Source organism: Limanda limanda, chromosome 23, assembly GCF_963576545.1.
Source record: "Limanda limanda chromosome 23, fLimLim1.1, whole genome shotgun sequence".
Classification (NCBI taxonomy): Eukaryota; Metazoa; Chordata; class Actinopteri; order Pleuronectiformes; family Pleuronectidae; genus Limanda; species Limanda limanda.
In genome coordinates this window covers 515,342-535,000 of record NC_083658.1, presented here as the reverse complement: position 1 = coordinate 535,000, position 19,659 = coordinate 515,342, and the positions used below count along the sequence as shown (strand labels likewise).

The 19,659-nt window shown below is 47.6% G+C and overlaps 2 protein-coding genes across 2 annotated transcripts in view; one reads left to right on the top strand and one right to left on the bottom strand.

Annotated features, from left to right (window-relative positions):
- The window catches only part of agap1 (ArfGAP with GTPase domain, ankyrin repeat and PH domain 1), a 101,776-nt gene extending 94,113 nt beyond the window's left edge, over positions 1–7,663 (top strand). Inside the window, exons 18-19 of the mRNA XM_061066905.1 lie at positions 6,235–6,490; positions 6,765–7,663. Of these exons, the coding sequence (XP_060922888.1) occupies positions 6,235–6,490; positions 6,765–6,974 (466 nt within the window). The 3' untranslated portion in view covers positions 6,975–7,663. The remainder of the gene's footprint in view (positions 1–6,234; positions 6,491–6,764) is intronic.
- A 4,848-nt stretch (positions 7,664–12,511) lies between these two features.
- On the bottom strand, positions 12,512–17,988 carry LOC132996955 (homeobox protein GBX-2-like). Its single transcript, XM_061067326.1, has 5 exons — positions 17,957–17,988; positions 15,399–15,494; positions 14,547–15,110; positions 14,069–14,502; positions 12,512–13,038 (listed from the first exon to the last, which is right to left on the bottom strand). The coding sequence occupies exons 1-5, from the start codon at positions 17,986–17,988 to the stop codon at positions 12,512–12,514; spliced, it is 1,653 nt and encodes a 550-aa protein (XP_060923309.1).
- Between the last annotated feature and the right edge of the window lie 1,671 nt (positions 17,989–19,659).

Below are 19,659 nucleotides of genomic sequence, written 5' to 3'. Positions count from 1 at the left end.
CATCAGACAGCAGAGAAACGAGCGGCGCACTTACCGCCCCCCCCCACATGACGAATGCTCGGCCAGTCATCACTCAGCAGCCGGGCGCCGGCGAGCGACAGCGTAACGGCGCTTTGTGGGAACAGATTCGTCTTGTTCCCCGAAGAAGAGGCAGCGCTAACAGATTTAAAATTAGACCAGGGGCTTTTAATCTGGGCGGGGGCAGGTGCGGCGAGCGGCGAGCGCCCGGCACGGCGGCGGCGGGATTGGGCTCAGGGGAGCAGGGGGGGGGCGAGGGGGGGGCGGGCAGGAGGCCCACATCACAAGGTAATTGCCCCCCAGGGTCAGAGGGAATGGTGGGGGAGGAGGGGGGCAGCCCGGCCTCGTACCCCATAAAAACTGATCACAAACACACACACACACACACACAGACACACACACACACACACAGACACACACACACACACACACACACACACACACACAGACACACACACACAGATCGGACACGTGTCACATCAGAGGAAACATCGTTAACGGACGATTTAAAGTCTCGTTCATCGTTAATAAACTGTGTGTGTGTGTGTGTGTGTGTGTGTGTGTGTGTGTGTCTGTGTGTGTGTCTGTGTGTGTGTGTGTGTGTGTGTGTGTGTGTGTGTGTGTGTGTGTCTGTGTGTGTGTGTGTCTGTGTAGGTGTGTGTGACGTGGTCTCAGACGTGTGTTTGTTTTCTCTCGGTTTACGTTTCCGTGATGAAACTAAATCTCTGCTCCAGATTTTATTTGAATAGACAAACATCGGTTTCACTGGAGATTTCAATTGTTCACTGATCAGTTTATGTTTAAATTTATTTATGATTTATTTATTATTTTTTATCTTTATTAACCTGTTGATTTGTTAACGGTGGATCATTGACCTCACTCGGGACATATTTTAAACAAGTGAGTAAGGATTAAAAAGTAAAGATTGATAAAAAAATAGTGATAAAGGTTTTAAATGCATCATGTGTTCAAAACTCAGATATTAAATGATCCTCAAAGTGTGATGGAGACACAGAAACAAATATATTACATATATAATATTGATATGATTCAATATTGTATATTATTTTTATAATATATATAATATTGAATAATCAGGTTTAACGTCTTTTAATGAAAAGAACGTTTTTAGGAAAATTAGAATCATGTGTTTTTATAAATAACGAATTTCCTACGATATCCGACTCCTGCACAGTGTGTGTGTGTGTCTGTGTGTGTGTCCGTGTGTGTGTGTGTGTGTGTGTGTGTGTGTGTGTGTGTGTGTGTGTGTGTGTGTGTGTCTGTGTGTGTGTGTGTCTGTCTGTCTGTGTGTGTGTGTCTGTCTGTCTGTGTGTGTGTGTCCTTGTGTGTGTGTGTGTGTGTGTGTGTGTGTCAGTGTGTGTGTGTGTGTGTCTGTTTCCTCTGCATCAGTTAACTAGCTGATCCGCTCGCCATCATCTCTTCGCCATTATCTGCAGCCCTGCTGATACGAGTCGGCCCCACGGGCTGCGTGTTCAACAACACACACACACACACAGTGACACACACACAGGACACACACACAGGGACACACACACACACAGGGACACACACACACACAGGGACACACACTCTCCTGACAGGCAGTGCCAGTGCAAACGTTGTAAAATAATTGGCCCCTACATTCTAATTCATCTGTAAAAGGGAGGCTTGATTAAATTAGTCCTAATAGACATGATTCCGTACATGACTGCCCCCCCCCTCTACCCCCCACACCCCCCCACCCCCCCGCTCGCCTCCGATTCACTGTTGACATTAAGCCGGCTGACACGAGCCAATCACAGGGCCATTCATTCTGTGTCATGGCGGCGGAGGTTATGCTAATGAGGAGTAAGAGCAGAAACTAAAAGCACTTTGTTCTTTATGCCTGAGTCATCAGATTAACCCCCCCCACACCCCCCCTTATTTTAATAATGAAGAAATAAATAACGCTCTCCACATGCGTGCCTCCGCTCCTGCTCGCCGGCGGCTCCGGGAGCAGGAATGAATCTGCCAACCCCCCCCCAACCCCCCCACCCACCCTTTGGCTAATTGGCTCAGTCGGCAGATTGCTCACCGAGTAAAGAGGAGGAGTTAGTGGCCGGCCGGGCGGCGTGGCGTGGCGTTGTGGGTAACGTGTTTGGATGGAATGGGTTCACGGCGAGCGGCGTCCGGCAGGTTTCTGATGTTCAACGTCTCACTGGAGCTGAAGCTTCAGGGGAGATCCTCAGGGACCAGGAGCCTTCAGAGGGATCCGGAGGTGGATCTGAGTCAGGATGAGGAACCCGGGTCTGAAGGTTCAGGATCTGGTTTTTAATTATGAATCAAATAAAACAAACGTACGGGTTCCAGTGGAAAGAGGAGCGGACGACTTCCTGTCAAGTTTGATTTTCCCCGACGCCACTTCCTGTTCCTGTTGTGAACTGGATCTCCAGAAACACAAACTACACAAACTACACAAACTACACAAACTACACAACATGTCCGCACTCTGATACGGAGCTGGGTGGTCAAGATGCTTTAAAGGTTTTACATTAGAGGAGATGTCGTCCCTCTTTCTTCACCTCCTCCTCCTCCTCCTCCTCCTGCTCCTGCTCCTCTTCCTCCTCCTCCTCCTCCTCCTCCTCCTCCTCCTCCTCCTCTTCCTCTTCCTCTTCCTCCTCTTCCTCCTCCTCTTCCTCCTCCTCTTCCTCCTCCTCCTCCTCCTCCTCCTCCTCCTCCTCCTCCTCCTCCTCCTCCTCCTCCTCCTCCTCCTCCTCCTCCTCCTCCTCCTCCTCCTCCTCCTCTTCCTCCTCCTCTTCCTCCTCCTCTTCCTCCTCCTCTTCCTCCTCCTCCTCTTCCTCCTCCTCCTCCTCCTCCTCCTCCTCCTCCTCCTCCTCCTCCTCCTCCTCCTCCTCCTCCTCCTCCTCCTCCTCCTCCTTCTCTCTCTCTGAACCTCCCTCTTTGTATCTGTGCGGCCTTGCGTTGCGTCTCAGTCCAGAGGTTTGGTCCATTCCTCCTCCACCTTTTCTCTCACTCTTCCTCCTCCTCTCATTTGCGTTGTCTCTCCCTCCTTTCATTTAACCCCTCCGTCTCCATCTCTTCCTCACCCTCTTCCTCACCCTCCTCCTCCTCACCCTCCCTGTAATTATCTGTGCTCATCCGAGGGCAGCTAACGACCCGCTCACACAGCTAATTGATTTCAGCCTCTTCTCCTCTTCTTTCCTTTTGTCTGTGGGACTGTGAAATAAAAGAAGAAGGTGATTGTGGTGAAGTCACGGCGGACTTCCCTCCTCGCCGCGGTGGAAGCGGCGTGTGACGGTGATTCATCACCAGCTCGGCAGTTAGCTGCTGCTGCTCTTATCCTCCATCTATCTATTAATCTATTCATTAGAGGGCTAATTAGGCCAGAAGAGGAGCCACTGACACCGTGTCACTCTGAACCCTGTTTCCTACCGCTCATTACCTCCCTCTCTCACACACACTCTCACACACTCACACACACACACACACACTCACACACACACACACACACAAAGAGGCTGTAATTAATGACTTTCTCAGCCGTGTGTTGGCTCGTCTCCGCTCGAGGCTCAGATAGAAAATCCTCTTTTTAGTCTGAATTATTCTCAACAACACTCAAATGATTTTATTTTGAAAGGAATCCAGGTAAACTTCTGAGACTTCCTCTAAATAAACAGTGTATATTCCTACTTCCTGTTTCTCTCGGCCCACGCGTGTCTGTCGAAGCTCATGAAAATAATAAAAAGCAAAAACAGATTAAAAGTTTGAAAATGAAAAAGTGAAACGAGAGTCTTCAGGTTGTTATGCTAATGAGCCTGGTGTGATGATCAGGGTGTGTGTGTGTGTGTGTTGTGTTGTGTTCAGCTCCATGTCCACACTCTGTGGTGGTGGACAGATGACCTGACACACACACACACACACACACACACAGACACACACAGTGATCAGAGGCAGCAGCTGGTGGGACGTCCAGGTCAGTCAGTCGGTGCGGACACACACACACACACACACCCTCAGCCTTTGGACGGACAGGAAACTCGGTGTGTGTGTAAACATGCGCACACAAAGCAGCCGCTGAGGGGGAACGTCCACACACACACACACATACACACACACACACACACACACACACACTCTCACAATGAGGCCAAACAACAGGCAGGAAATCAGAGAAGCCCAGTGTGGTTCCCCAAACAAAATCACATTACGCCCCAACGTTTCCAACAGGGACCAACAACAGCAGCTGATGGAGCTGTCAAAGGTCAAAGGTCAAATCAACACATCAGAGAAATCAACTGGTGATGATTAGAATCAGAAGAATCAAAAGAATCAGAAGAATCAAAAGATTCAAAGAATCAGAAGAATCAATAGAATCAGAAAAATCAAAAGAATCAGAAGAATCAAAAGAGTCAAAGAATCAGAAGAATCAAAAGAATCAGAAAAATCAAAAGAATCAGAAGAATCAGAAGAATCAAAAGAATCAGAAGAATCAGAAAAATCAAAAGAGTCAGAAGAATCAAAAGAATCAAAAGAATCAGAAGAATCAAAAGAATCAATAGAATCAGAAGAATCAGAAGAATCAAAAGAGTCAAAGAATCAGAAGATTCAAAACAATCAGAAAAATCAAAATAATCAGAAGAATCAGAAGAATCAGAAGAATCAGAAGAATCAGAAGAATCAATAGAATCAGAAGAATCAGAAGAATCAAAAGAATCAAACGAATCTGTAAAGAGTCAAATTCAAAACTCTAGAAATCATAGAATCATCAAATCCCTGAATATTCACTCAGGTTAGATTGAAATCAGTAGAATCTTTGTTCCTGTGTTTGTTGTAAATTGTTTCTTCTAATTTAAGTGACACATTAAAATCCTCTGGGCTCAGTGTGTGTGTGTGTGTCTGTTTGTGTGTCTGTTTGTGTGTTTCTATCTCACCAGGACTCATGTTTAATTATCTACCCAGCATGCCTCAGTGCTAAAGCGCAGCACTTGGTCTAATGGGATGTGAAAAGCGACACACACACTAAATATGAGTGTGTGCATTCAGTAGACACATGTTAACACATACTGCCTCACAGACACACAAACACACAGTGCCGTTAATTAGTGCAATTAGCCTCTCCAGTGTCCAGAGCTGTGATATCAGGACTCGTTAGTTCATGATGACAGAGAGTCACTGTTTACTGCAACACACACACACACACACACAGTAGATGTACACACACACACAACCAGAGACACACAGACAACAAACTAACACACACTCAGCCTCTTAGCAACTCCAGTGGTGAGAGAAGGAATGTGTGTCCTGGGTCCAGTGGCCTCACATTTCCTCTCCGTCCTCTGGAGGACAGAACCCCGCTGAGTGCACACACACACACACACACAGACACACACACACACACACACACACACTCTCACCCACAGACACACACTGAGCGACACCTCCAGGCTTTGTCCGGGGGCTGTCGGCCGTAGTCTGGTGCCCGGCCTCCGTGCTCTCTCTCTGGGTCGGGGCAGGAAGGAGAAGCCCCGGGACATTCCGTGATGCTAGCCACTGCCCCCCCCCCACCCCAAACACACAGACACACACAGACACACACACAGACACACACACACACAGACACACACACACACAGACACACACACAGGTCTCCAGGAAGAGAGTTAATGAGATTCTGCAGGTTGTCTGTGTGTCGTGGTCTTTTCCCACAGTGTGTGTGTGTGTGTGTGTGTGTGTGTGTGTGTGTGTGTGTGTGTGAGTGAATCCTCTCTTGTGTTTTGTTGGGGGGGGGGGGGGAAACAGCTCAATATCTCTCCCCTGGGTCGCCCGCCCCCCCCCCCCCCTCTCTCTAATCCCTGCTCTCTGAATGAGCTGCTGTTTACACGTGGGGGGGGCTGAGCTGAGATTAGAGACACACAGTTCATCACTCTGTCACACGGTGTCTCATTCTGCACCGGGGGGGGGGGGTCTCGCTGACAGAAGGGGAGGAGTTCACCGGACGCCATGTTGGACGCCAACGCTCTGAGAAACCGAAGCTGAAACTCAACGTTTCACTTCTTTAGTTTCAATATCAACTGAAATTCTTCTTCTGATGATCTGAAGTCGAGCGGCTGCGTCTCCTCAGGTCACGTGACCTCTGGACGTCAGCGTGTTTTATTGTGAAGCCGTCCACTTCCTGTCCGTGTGGTGACCTCTGCCCTCTGTGTGGTCTTGCAGGGAGGAGCGGGAGCGTTGGATCCGGGCGAAGTACGAGCAGCGTCTGTTCCTGGCGTCGCTGCCGGGCGCCGAGCTGTCGCTGGGCCAGCAGCTGCTGAGGGCCACGGCGGAGGAGGACCTGCGCGGCGTGGTGCTGCTGCTCGCTCACGGGTCCCGGCAGCAGGTCAACGAGACGTGTGGCGAGGGCGACGGCCGCAGCGCGCTGCACCTCGCCGGGCGCAAGGGCAACGTGGTCGTCACGCAGCTGCTCATCTGGGTAAGAGACGCCGCTGGGCTTTTATTGTGAAACATCTGAGCAGGAAGTTTGATTCTAATGAAGCAGTAACAGATTACTCTTAGTAATGTAGTGTAAGGGATTACAATTTAAACTTCAGTTACTAATCCCAGAAGAATACTCTGTTACTTTGACCGCTGGGCGTCGCCTCGTTCACTGAGGGTTGGTTGGTGCTGTGTGATGTAATGTAAAGTAATGTGTAATCAGTAATAGATTACAGTACTGAAGCCGACGCCCTCTCTCTCCCTGTCTGCAGTACGGCGTGGACCTGATGGCGAGGGACGCCCACGGGAACAGTGCGATGGCGTACGCCCGGCAGGCCAACAGCCAGGAGTGCGTGGACACGCTGGCTCAGTACGGATGTCCTGACGAGCGCTTCCCGCTCATGGCCACGCCCAACCTGTCCCGCCGCAACACCAACCGCAACAACAGCTGCAGCAGCAGCGGAAGCACCGCCCTCATCTGACGGCGGCGCTCGGACACGTGGAAACACACACACACACACTTGGGAGAATTTATTTTGGGAACCACCACCTGACTCTGGAGCCCCGCCCACCTCACCTGACGACCACCTGGCGGCTCGTCCAGACTGATTTGAAGGTGACGCCATGTTTGGGAGAAGACACCCAAAGCATGCTGGGAAATGTGGTCCACGGGTGGCTCGTCATTGGTTGATCAGAACTCTGGGTAATAATCACATGACTTGTGGCGTCCAATCAGGGCGCCACGGACTTCCTCATCACACTACGGCCAGTTCCTGTCAATCAAGAATCCTCGAAAGACTCCGGCTCAACAGCCAATCAGAATCCACGCCCTCTTTCCCGCCAAAACATATCTTCAGTGACGTGAAGACGATATCAAGAAATCGTGGGAGAAATCCCCGCCCCCCCCCAGACTCCGCCTCCTCCTGCCGCTTTGTGTTTTTTTATTTCATGTGAAAAATATCTAGATGTAAAACTTTAAAAGTAAAAACACAAATATCGGATCAGTTGTTAGCGTTAAAAAGAAGAAGTGATAGATCGCATGTCGTAGTCACGTGTTCTAGATCCAAGACGTTTCCCTGGGTGTGAATATTCTCTCCATCGGATCGTCACCATGGCAACGGGGGCGTTTTGTTGTCTGTATAAAGAGAACAGAAGCTCAGGGACCAGAGACTGCCCCCCCCACCCCCCCACCCCCCCACACGTCTTTCAGTTCAGAACTTCGTGAAACTTTGAGACGAATTCTCACATGAAACTCAACTTGATTTGCAGAATATTCGATGAACTTTTTTTTACTTTCTCAAATTCACAATTCCTCAAAATTCACGTTTTATTTAAATCTTTCTTCTAAATCTCTGCAGTTTACTTTTCTGTTGAAGGACTCGACGAAAAGATGACGAATCTTTTTGTTTGTTTTAAACCGGATTCACGTGCGAGTTTTAAAAAGTGTAAAAGACGAAGAAGCCAAAAGGGAAACGATCGGCTTCTTCTTTTTCAGGTGTTTTATTTCTGAATCCGACGCTGAAACATGGACGTCACGATGTTTTGTTTCTGTGTATAAATATTTATCTGTTGTAACTGTTGACATCACAGCCGCTTCCCCCTCAGTCTGTGTCGTCCAATCAGACGCCTGATCAGCTCAGCGAATCACTAAGAAGGGCTCCTTATTCTTCTTCTCTGGTGTAAATAGTTTCCTCTTCCTCTTTTCTTCGTCACCTCCTGTGTTTCGTCATGTAGTTAGAGAACACGTGTGCTAAGCGTGTTAGAAAAGGAACATTGACTGAATGTGGCGTGTTCGGGTTCAGAGCAGGAAACCAGCGTCTCGACCTGTGGTCCCTTCAGAGAACACCGCCCCCTGGTGGGCCGAAGCTCAATCTGAAATAAAACCATCTCCTCTACGAACGTCCCTTAAAAGCTCAGGAAAGTTCAAATAATAAAAACACTACACAACAACACGACTTAAAGTCCAGAACGCAAACGCGATAAGTTAAAGTCAGGACGCTAAACGTTTCCGTATCAAGGTGCCAAAAAGGGGAGGAGCCACCGGTTTAAAGACCTCAAATGAATCGTGAATGTTGAAAGTTAATTTCAGGTGTTTTCACATTTAGACAAAATTGTAAAGAAGAAAAAAAAAAAACATGGATGTAGATGTGACTGTTTAGTTTTTTTTTGGTAGCTGGATGTAAAACGTGTCGACTGAACGCTAACGATCAGGAAACAAGCTCCTCGACGTCATGTGACTTTTACTTTCAATCTTTAAACTCAGCTGCGGTTTCGTCCCCGAACGTTATCGTGAAGCAGCGGCTCGACCCGACTTTGTATCCAAGCAATATTCAACATTCACATCGTAACACTGACCTCGCTGCAATATTTACATGAACACTGCGTGAACAAGAGTCAGTCGTCAGCGTAAACACTAGCATTTCCCTCTTTATGCCTTTTTTAATTTACGCTCCTGCGTTTGTGTCCCAGCTTCGTCTCGTACGTGCCACGCCCCCTTTTCCCACAGGTCATCTCTAAGATGGCGTCCTATTTACTAAGGGGCTGAACTTCCTGTTTTATTTTGTGTGTTTGTGTCCGACATGTCCCTCGTCCGTCTTCAAGAAGGACCGAAGACAAAGACCTCCGTTTATTTATGACAGAAATGCACTAACTCTGATTCAGTCCGAACCCGATCTCTGTCCACGACACTTTCCTGTTTTTTGATTTTGATGTTTTTTAAGCGGCTGCAGCTTCTGACGATTTCTTTATAAATGATTTTTTTATTTTGACGCTCTGGACTTAACATTTTGTGTTTGTTTTTCTAAAACTAGACAAAACATCAAAAGTTGAAAACGTTTAAGACTTGAAACATCCAATCGCCAGTTAGCGCCGTTAGCTTAGTTTAGCAACAGGCTGCGTGTTAATGCACTTGCAGCATTTTCTTCACTACATGAAATTTTCCATGTTTATTTGCTTTCACACATTAGTTCGGTAGAAACTACGACTTTCTCTGAACCGATTTGTGTTTTTACGAACCTCTTAGAAATCCAAACCTCACTTTAACTTTACTTTCCCCGAGTCATGTGACCGAACTCTTTGTTTTCCTCAAACTAAAACCAAACGTGAAAAGTTGAAAAATGTTTTGAGACTAAAAACCTCCTGTGAAGCTCCAGGTGCAGCTAGCGTGTGTTAGCTAAACTAAGCTAATGGTCATTAGCGTGTTGCAGTATGTTTGCTAGCTGTTAGCTCGGATAAGATTGAAGTTTTAGATTAGAACGACTGAAGCTACGTGTAAATAGATCCCGTCTACGTAGACTTCAAACTACGAACCAAGACAACACGACTTTGTGCGGTCACCATCTGGTTTGTCTGGTTGTGTTACCTCATGTGTACTTGTAGCCCCCCCCACGCCCGGGCTGCCCACCACATTATTTATAAACGCACCTAGCCAGGAAGACTCCGCCCACTCTAACCTATGTTTTTGTACTTTTCTCTCTGACCCTTCGAGTCCATCCATGTTTTACTAGAATCCTTTATCATCCAGACACATTATTGTTATTCTAATTATTATTATTGTTATTGACTTTTGTTGGCTGTACAGTACCGTTGTTGAGAAACTTTACCTAATACAGAGTCTTCTACTGTAATGTGTCTCTTTTCAATAAAGACGAGAATAATGCTTCGTACGATTTTCTCTCTTCTGAACGTTTGTCTTCATTTCACGTTGTTTCTGTTTCGTTCAGGAGGTGAAAGAAGAAAGTGACTGGAATCGTTTTTATTTATCTTTGTTTATACGTGTTACAATAATACAATGATTTTATGTAGTTGTCATTTTTTACTCTTGCAGGGCTTTTTTGTTTCTATGATTTGATAAAAATAATTCGGAATTAACAAAATCTTTATTTTTGATTTAAGAAACAAAAGTAGAATTGTCTCCTCAGGTGAGTTGAACAGTTTGATTGAGAGAAATGATTCTGACGTGTTTGTGTGTTTCTGTGATTTGTGAGGATGATGAGATGTTGTGATGACTCGACCTCCAGGTCAGATTTAAAGAAACTGCAGAACCGGGTTTCCTCTTTGTTGACGTGTCTGACACCACAGAAGAAGAAGAGGAAGACCCTGAGGTTTTCTGTTCATGTAGGGAAGAGGAGGAGGAAGAGGAGGAGGAGAGGAGGAGAAGAAGAGCCTCAGCTGATCCCATGGTCTCATTTATCAGATGATCACACAGATTCTCACGTGTCACAGAATGAAGTGTAAGTCCGTTTCCTCTGAACCTCACACCAACACTTTATTTATATTAATAAATCACCAGGCTCCAGAGATCAAAGCTGTTTATCTCTGATCATTTTTTATTAATTCACATTTTGTTTGACTTGGTTTTGTAAATTGTCAAAATCAAATTCTGAGATCTACAAATAATAGTTTCCTATATTTCCCACAAAGCAGCACGGTGTCATTATTATAATTAGTGAAATAGTTTGTTTTAATCTAATAAAAACTTAACTTTAAAATGGTGATTATTATTATAATTCAGCTTTTCTTTCTATTTAATGAAAAGAACGTTTAACAGTCAATTCAGCGACGGGATGCGCGCGCACGTTGAGCCTTTACCGAGAGAACGTTTTTAATTCTAACGTTTTTAAAAAATGTTTTTATTTTGTCCGGAGGATTTTTTAACGAACTGGAGGAGGTGTGTGTGTGTGTGTGTGTGTGTGTTTAATGTTTGTTTCTCCCGTGTGTGTTCTTACATTTGTGTGTTTACCAGTTGTGTGTTTGTGTGTCTGTCCGTCAGATCCAAATAGACCACAGGTTCCGCGGACGGCGTGACGTCACAGGCTGCAGCTGAAAGGTAACTTCTGTTTGGATATTTCACTTTTTCTTCTTTTGAAAAATAAAAAATTAAATTAATTAGAATAATTAATAATGAGAATAATTAATAATCAATAATGAGAATGCTGCTGCTAAGATGTGTGTGAGTCTCCTGGTTCGTCAGCTTCCAGGTATTTAAACATTTATTTCACTTTGATTTTAAACCTTTTATTCGCTGCGTCTGATCCTTATTTTCTCTGCAGTAATAAATATAAGATGAATTAAATTAACAGTTAATTTACTTTGTTTCAATAGAATTAAAACAAAAACCTCAAAGTAAAATAAACTGATTTAGCCAGAACAAATATCTTCATCCGGTTATTTATGTAAATTAAAGACATTTAAATAAAACAAATAGTTTCTATCACATTTTAAATTTTTCAGATGAATTCACATGTGAAGGTTTGTGGCCTTTCAGAGATTCAGGCCTTCAAAATAAAACCCTGACTCGTTCTAAAGCAGCAGATGATTAATATCTGTGGTTTGTAAAGTTCTATTTATTATGAAGGTGGGGGGGGGACAAAGTGGACAAGCAGCTGTTCACATCTGCTCAGACTTTAATTCACATCTTCATCTTCAGGAATGTTTCATAACTTCAACACAGTTTCATATAAATAAATTAGCAGCGTCACTTTGTCCGGAGGAAAAGAATCAAAATGAAAGTGAAGCCGTTTGAGGAAAGTTTCAAATCTTCAGATTCATAAAAACGTCTCAAATGACGTCATGTGGTCAGTTTGGTCCCGCGCGTATTTACATGGGGGGGGGGGTGTCTCTTCTTCTTCTTCACGCAAAGTTTTTCATGATGACCTTTGTCTTTCTGCACTTCCGGGTCAAGAGTCTCTGTCTCGTGCTGACGCTTTTAATATTTGTTATTATTTTGTGATGACGCGGAGGAAAAGGCCCGAGCGGGTGCGGACCACAGGTTCGATTCCCGCTGGGGGGGTTGGATTTAAACACCGTTTCCAGCGGCAGGAAAAGGTTGAATTTCAAAATGTCTCAGTGACATTTGAGCCATAATTAAATCGTCAGAAATGTAATTACAGCTTCGTTAATGTGATCTGTCACAAAACGTGACGTCACGTGTGTAATTGAAGCCACGGTCCTGGGGGGGGGGGGTATTAAAAGCGTCAGCACCGGACGGGCTCTTCCTCTTCTTCTTCTTCTTCTTCTTCTACGGTCGGTTCTGCTCCATCTGCTGGTGCTGGCTCCGGATGGCGAAGCGGCTGACGTGCACGGGGATCGGGACCACGATCTTCGGGTTCCGGTTCGGCTCCCCGGACTTGTTGTTCACGTTCCCGGCCTTGACCCGCTTCCACTTGGCGCGCCGGTTCTGGAACCAGATCTTCACCTGCACCTCGGAGAGCGACAGCGCATGCGCGATCTGCGAGCGCTCGGTGAGCGACAGGTACTTCTTACAGTGGAACTCCTTCTCCAGCTCCAGCAGCTGCTCCGAGGTGAAGGCCGTCCTCCTGCGACGGTTCTTACCCCCCCCGGAGGCCCCCCCGGAGGACCCGGACCCCCCGGACCCGGACCCGGACCCGGGCCCGTGGTCCTCCAGACCCCCGGGCGCGTCCCCGTCCTCCTTGTGTCCCAGCGACGGCACGTTCTCGTCCGAGCTGTAGTCCAGATCACTGTCCATGGAGAAGCTCTCGTCCTTCCGGTCCTCGTCCTTCGAGTCGTCTCTGCTGAGTCCTCTGCCTGGGACACAGACACACACATCAAATACACAACAAGCCTGGGACACAGACACACACATCAACTACACAACAAGCCTGGGACACAGACACACACAGCAACTACACAACAAGCCTGGGACACAGACACACACAGCAACTACACAACAAGCCTGGGACACAGACACACACAGCAACTACACAACAAAACACAGACACACACATCAACTACACAACAAGCCTGGGACACAGACACACACAGCAACTACACAACATGCACAACTGTGTGAGTTAAACCAGAGACACAAATAATAAAGTGTGTGTAAGAGATGAGTTATTAAACTGGTGCTGATGGAACATGAACCCAGAGGTGCGCGTGCGTGTGTGTGTGTGTTTGGATCACACGGACACGCGCACGCGCTTTCCACGGAGTTTTATTTTTCACGCGTAATTACGCACGAGGCGCGTGCCCGCGCGGCCTCTGTCACAACGAATAAATCCACGGACACGCGCCTCGTGATTTATCATCAACCTGTTCGAGGTCAATAAATAACTGAAATTATATAATAATTATAATAAATACAATTTTTATCATTTAACTGAAACTCTGATTTAAACTTGATTCATTTTATTTATGTTCAAGATCAAATCGTTTTTTAAATTTAAACAAACTGAAGCAGAACATATTTAAATTCACTCGTTTAAAATTGTTAGAAGTTGTTTTAAAAACGAATAAATTGTCAACTCATAATTAAAGTTTGTCTAATATTTGTCAATAAGAAATAAAAAGATGAACCATTTTTTTAATCTTTCTTCGCGTGAGAATTAGTTTTAAATTAGTTTCTGCTCAAATCAAATAAGTCAAATAATTTATCATTTATTAATTTTCTTCTAAATAATAAAAACCTGAATTTTTTTTCTAAATTAAAAACTGATTTTTTAAAAATGAGATTTAACGGAGCAGCGCTCTGTGATGATTTAAATGGGCGTGTCTCCGGTTGTTTGACCGGTCGCGGTGTCTCACTGCAGCCGGACCGGGTCCGGGAGCCGCCTACCTGTGGAGGTCTGACCCGGGTCCGGGTCCCGGAAGCTCCTCGCGTCCTCCGCCTCGAGCCGCAGATCCTTGTCGAACACCGGGTGCAGCGCGTGCGAACCGAACTTCCGGGCCGGCTCGTGGTGCTGCTGGGCCGGGGGGGGGGGGAAGCTTCCGGGCAGCGCCGCCATGAGGCCAGAGGTCAGCGCCAGGCCCTGCGCCATGAAGCCCGGGTGGTGCCCGGCCGGGACCGGGGGGGGCGGGGGCGGCTGCAGCACCACGGACCGGTAGGGCATGAACATCGGGTACCCGGTGTACAGGAAGTGACCCGGGCCCGGCTGGGGGGGGGGCACCCCGATCAGAGAGTCGATGCTGAAGGCCGTGGAGCCACCGGGGGGGGGCCGAGGCATCACCATGAAGGACGAGGAGCGGGACGAGGAGCTCATAGGACCGGCCCTGGGGACCGGGAGGACACCGGGAGGGGACCGGGGAGTGGAGACCCGGTAGAGACCCGGTAGAGACCCGCTGTAGACCCGCTGGAGACCCGGTAGAGACCCGCTGTAGACCCGCTGGAGACCCGGTAGAGACGCGGTAGAGCCCCGCAGGAGACCCGGTAGAGACCCGGTAGAGACCAGCTGTAGACCCGCTGGAGACCCGGTAGAGACCCGGTGGAGATCCGGTGGAGACCCGGTAGAGACCCGGTAGAGACCCGGTGGAGACCCGGTAGAGACCCGGTGGAGACCCGGTGGAGATCCGGTGGAGACCCGGTAGAGACCCGGTAGAGACCCGCAGGAGACCCGCTGGAGACCCGGTAGAGACCCGGTGGAGACCCGTTAGAGACCCGGTGGAGACCCGGTGGAGACCCGCTGGAGACCCGGTAGAGACCCACTTGAGACCCGCTGGAGACCCGGTAGAGACCCACTTGAGACCCGGTGGAGACCCGGTAGAGACCCGGTGGAGACCCGGTGGAGACCCGGTAGAGACCCGCTGGAGACCCGGTTGAGACCCGGTGGAGACCCGGTGCAGACCCGGTAGAGACCCGGTCCTCGGTCTGAAGTTCACAGCTGCAATAATCCGGTTAAAGTGAAACATTCCATTGGGTCCGAGGAACAGGAACTTCTTCTTCTCCTTCTCCTCCTTCACCTTCTTCTTCTTCTTTAACAACACGCACCGCACCGCAGACCCCAGCGTCCCGCGGCTCCTCTTCAACTGGACCGGTCTCCGGTGTCTGAGCAGCGGACACTTGTCCCTCCGTCTCCCGCTGAGCCGTGTGTGTGTGTCCGCTCTGTGTGTGTCCGTGTGTGTGTGTGTGTGTCTCTGCGCGCGTCCAGATGTGTTTGGTTTTGAACTACGCTCCTGTGCCTGAGCTGCAGGAGAGCCACGCCCCCTCGCCGTGCTCCGGCCCCGATTGGTGGACGGGGATGACGTCATAGGTCGCCTCTAGTACCCTGACCCACAAGAATACTCTCACTACAAAAATACTCTGACTACAAAGATACTCTCACTACAATACTACAAAAAATACTCTCACTACCGAAATACTCTGACTACAAAAATACTCTGACTACAATACTACAGAAACCCTGTTCTTCCAGCAGTGCGTTGTCCCCAGGATGAAATGCTGTCTCTCTCTCTCTCTCTCTCTCTCTCTCTCTCTCTCTCTCTCTCTCTCTCTCTCTCTCTCTCTCTCTCTCTCTCTCTCTCTCTCTGTCTCTCTCTCTCTCTGTCTCTCTCTCCCTCTCTGTCTCTCTCTCTCTCTCTCTCTCTCTCTCTCTCTCCCTCTCTGATGAATGAAGTTGCCTCATTTTGAGAATCAATCATTTAAATAAATCTCAAAGTAAATATGAGTTTTCAGAATCTTCACCAGTCGAACGTGAAAACTGCTGCTTTTGATTTACATCAATGTGTGAAATCTATTCAACTTTTATTATGTTACAGGATAAAATGATTAAAATGATTATTCAAACAAGATGAGAAGAAATGTATTTCCTCTGCGTATGAAAGGAAACTTCAGAAAACAGCTGATTTACAGTAAATCTCAGTTTATTAACAGTGATCAGCTTCTTATTATCTGAGCTTCAATCAAACTTTTGTTGGTTGTGAACAAGAAAACAACTTTAGTTATGATTAAACAACTTCACTTAATGAACAACTTTACTTAATGAACAGCTAGTTTAACTTAGCGTGTTTAACTTAGCGTGTTTAACTTAGCGTGTTTAACTTAGCGTGTTTAACTTAGCGTGTTTAACTTAGCGTGTTTAACTTAGCGTGTTTAACTTAGCGTGTTTAACTTAGCGTGTTTAACTTCAGTGTTGAACTTAGCGTGTTTAACTTCAGTGTTGAACTGGTGTTTTGTGCTTTACTGTCATCGACCACGTTCTGCTGCAGAACCTTGAACCAGCAGGTCGAGTCTCAGTGTAATTATTAGTAATTACTGATTATTGATTAATTAATGACTCAGAAACTTTTGCTATGGATACGAGTGCAGATCAGTTCTGATTAAACCTTCATTATCAAACTGGTTCTGTCAGATTATTGAATCTGTCGACTGGTTCCTGGTTCAGATTTATGTCTCCTTTGACTGTTATGGGTTAGGGTTATATATATATATACAGTATATATATATATATATATATATATATATATACTGTATATATACAGGTATATTTGTAGTTTTCAGTGTGACAGTCTACTGTCCTCTCACCACAGACCCAGTGGGACGCTGTGTGGAGCTGAACCTGGATGCTCTGTCTCGACTGGTAATGAATGCAGCTGTAAAGAAACGGTTTTACGAGCAGCTGTGATGGCGGCCTGTTGATTTGCGGCGGCGGCGCCCGGCCCGGCTCGTGGTCACGTGACTCATGATGAGGTCTGAAGTCGTCTGTGATTATCCTGCGATTCATCTCCAGCGAAGAAGCTTTAAATCACAATATTTGCTCCTGCGCCGGCGTCACGCTCCTGGTTAATGATCCTCTAATGGCGTCCTCATCAATTCAGAGCGGCCTCGTGCACGCCGCCGCCGCCGCCGCACATCATCCACGGGGACAGGGACGTGACCTCTGACCCCACTGGATCTCCCTGTGGACCCACCCCCCCTCTCCTCCTGGGCTGAGTCAAGGGCACGCATGGATAACCCCCCCCCCCCAGGGTCACTGGGACACGATCTCATTAATGGCGTCCTGATCTGCGCCTGCGATGCAGACATTAAAGAGCAGTATTTTTCAATTAGCGCCGACAAATTCAATCAAAATTCCATAGATTAGATGAAATGAGGCGCGGGTCATTTACAAGGGATTTAATTGCACGGCCATTAGACAAATAGAGCAGCGGCCGCGGTCTCATTATCAATCATCAGGGGCATCAATAGTAAAAGGTTGTGAGGCGGGGGGGTGGGGGTGTGTGTGTGTGAGTGTGTGTGTGTGTGTGTGTGTCCGTGCACGTTCCTGCTCGGCCACAACCGCAGAGCAGCTAATAAATACGCTCTTTTGTACTTATAAATTATCCAGTTTAATTAACAACATGGATTATGATTGGACTATGATTTAATTAAAGCTTTGCTGCCATCATCCATTATGAGCTGGGGGGGGGGGGGAGGAGGGGGGGGGCAGCTGGGGTCTAAATGGAGCTTCCTCTAATGGAGGCGGCTCACCTGCTCGCATCATCATCATCGCTGCAGCACGCCGTGGTTATGAGCGTCTGAACGACTGGTTTACAGAAACAAACCATGAAAAACATCTGAGGTTTCAGAACCTGGATCGTCAGCGGCGTGCTGTGACCCCGAGTCGCCACCGGGGGCGCAGCACGCCACCGGGGGCGCAGCACGCCACCGGGGGCGCAGCACGCCACCGGGGGCGCAGCACGCCACCGGGGGCGCAGCACGCCACCGGGGGCACGTTCACATGGCCCTCACCTGCTAGACTCCATGTTGTTTCTCTCCGCCATCTTGGATTTTCACTCAGAAAAGCAAACAGCTGCTCAGAGACAAACTGCTGAGTCAGCGTGAGTGAAGAGCACAGCGCCCCCTGCAGACACACGCACAGACGCACATTAAAAAATAATTTAAAAAAGATTTAAACCTTAAATCTTGACCAAACTATTTTAGATTTATTCATAACTTTTTCCAGACGTTGTGAAGTCAAATATTAATTTATGACCTCAGAGAAAAGAGGCTCCGATATTTCAGAATAAAATCAGAAACTCTTCTTCTGGTTTTAACCCTAAAGGACGATCATGTGACTCGTTCCTGAGATCAATGAACATTTAGAGCAGCGATTGGATTTCTGATTATCGGATCTGAGAGCGACTGGATGGATCGGCCCTGGTCCAGTGGGGGGGGGGGGGGGGCAGCCGAGCAGCGAGCGGATCGATGACTCAGCAGAAAACCTTCGTCCCAACGAGTCGTTTAATCTTCGTATCGAGTCCGATTCAGATTCAGTTTGAACCAGAGAGAAGATCCAGTGGACTAGTCGCTGGAGACACAGGAAGTCTCTGTCCTCTGTCCTCTGTCCTCTGTCCTCTGTCATCTGTCCTCTCTCCTCTGTCCTCTTTCCTCTTTCCTCTGTCCTCTCTCCTCTGACTCTGTGTCTGTCCTCTGTCCTCTATCCTCTGTCCTCTGTCATCTGTCCTCTCTCCTCTGTCCTCTTTCCTCTTTCCTCTGTCCTCTCTCCTCTGACTCTGTGTCTGTCCTCTGTCCTCTATCCTCTGTCCTCTCTCCTCTCTCCTCTGTCCTCTGTCCTCTGTCCTCTGTCCTATGACTCTGTCCTATGACTCTGTCCTCTGTCCTCTGACTCTGTCCTCTGTCCTCTGTCCTCTGTCCTCTGTCCTCTGTCCTCTGTCCTCTGTCCTCTGTCCTCTGTCCTCTGTCCTCTGTCCTCTGACCTCTGTCCTCTGACTCTGTCCTCTGTCTCTTTCCTCTTTCCTCTGTCCTCTGTCCTCTGTCCTCTGTCCTCTGTCCTCTGTCCTCTGTCCTCTGACCTCTGTCCTCTGACTCTGTCCTCTGACTCTGTCCTCTGTCTCTGTCCTCTGTCTCTGACTCTGTCCTCTGTCTCTGTCCTCTGTCCTCTGTCCTCTGTCCTCTGTCCTCCGACTCTGTGTCTGTCCTCTGTCCTCTGTCCTCTCTCCTCTCTCCTCTGTCCTCTGACTCTGTCCTCTGTCCTCTGTCCTCTGTCCTCTGTCCTCTGTCCTCTGTCCTCTGACTCTGTCCTCTGTCCTCTGTCCTCTGTCCTCTGACTCTGTCCTCTGTCCTCTGTCTCTGTCCTCTGACTCTATCCTCTGTCCTCTGTCCTCTGACCTCTGTCTCTGTCCTCTGACTCTGTCCTCTGACTCTGTCCTCTGACCTCTGTCCTCTGTCCACAGACGGGTTCCTGGGGACATTCCTCCTGATTGGAGGACACTCAGTCAACCTCACATTTCTGATGCACTCATTTTTATTTGTATTTCAGTGAATTCATAAAACCTGATGATCACGTGACCGGAGAATTTACAGAATATTTACAGACTCGTTAAAATTACTGTAACCGGACAAAACTTCGTGTTTATTGTTCTCGTGATAAAATGAACAACACGAGCGAAGAGGTTTATTTCACGTCTTCAACCTCAGCTCCACTTTTACAC

Bases quoted from the DNA above. Each gene is read 5' to 3' on its own strand.
- LOC132996955 (XM_061067326.1), bottom strand. From the start codon at position 17,988: ATGGCGGAGAGAAACAACATGGAGTCTAGCAG. The intron at 15,495-17,956 runs GTGAGGGCCATG...CTTGTGGGTCAG, and splicing joins AACAACATGGAGTCTAGCAG to GGTACTAGAGGCGACCTATG. The intron at 14,503-14,546 runs GTCTCCACTCCC...CCCGGTCCCCAG, and splicing joins CTCTACCGGGTCTCTACCGG to GGCCGGTCCTATGAGCTCCT.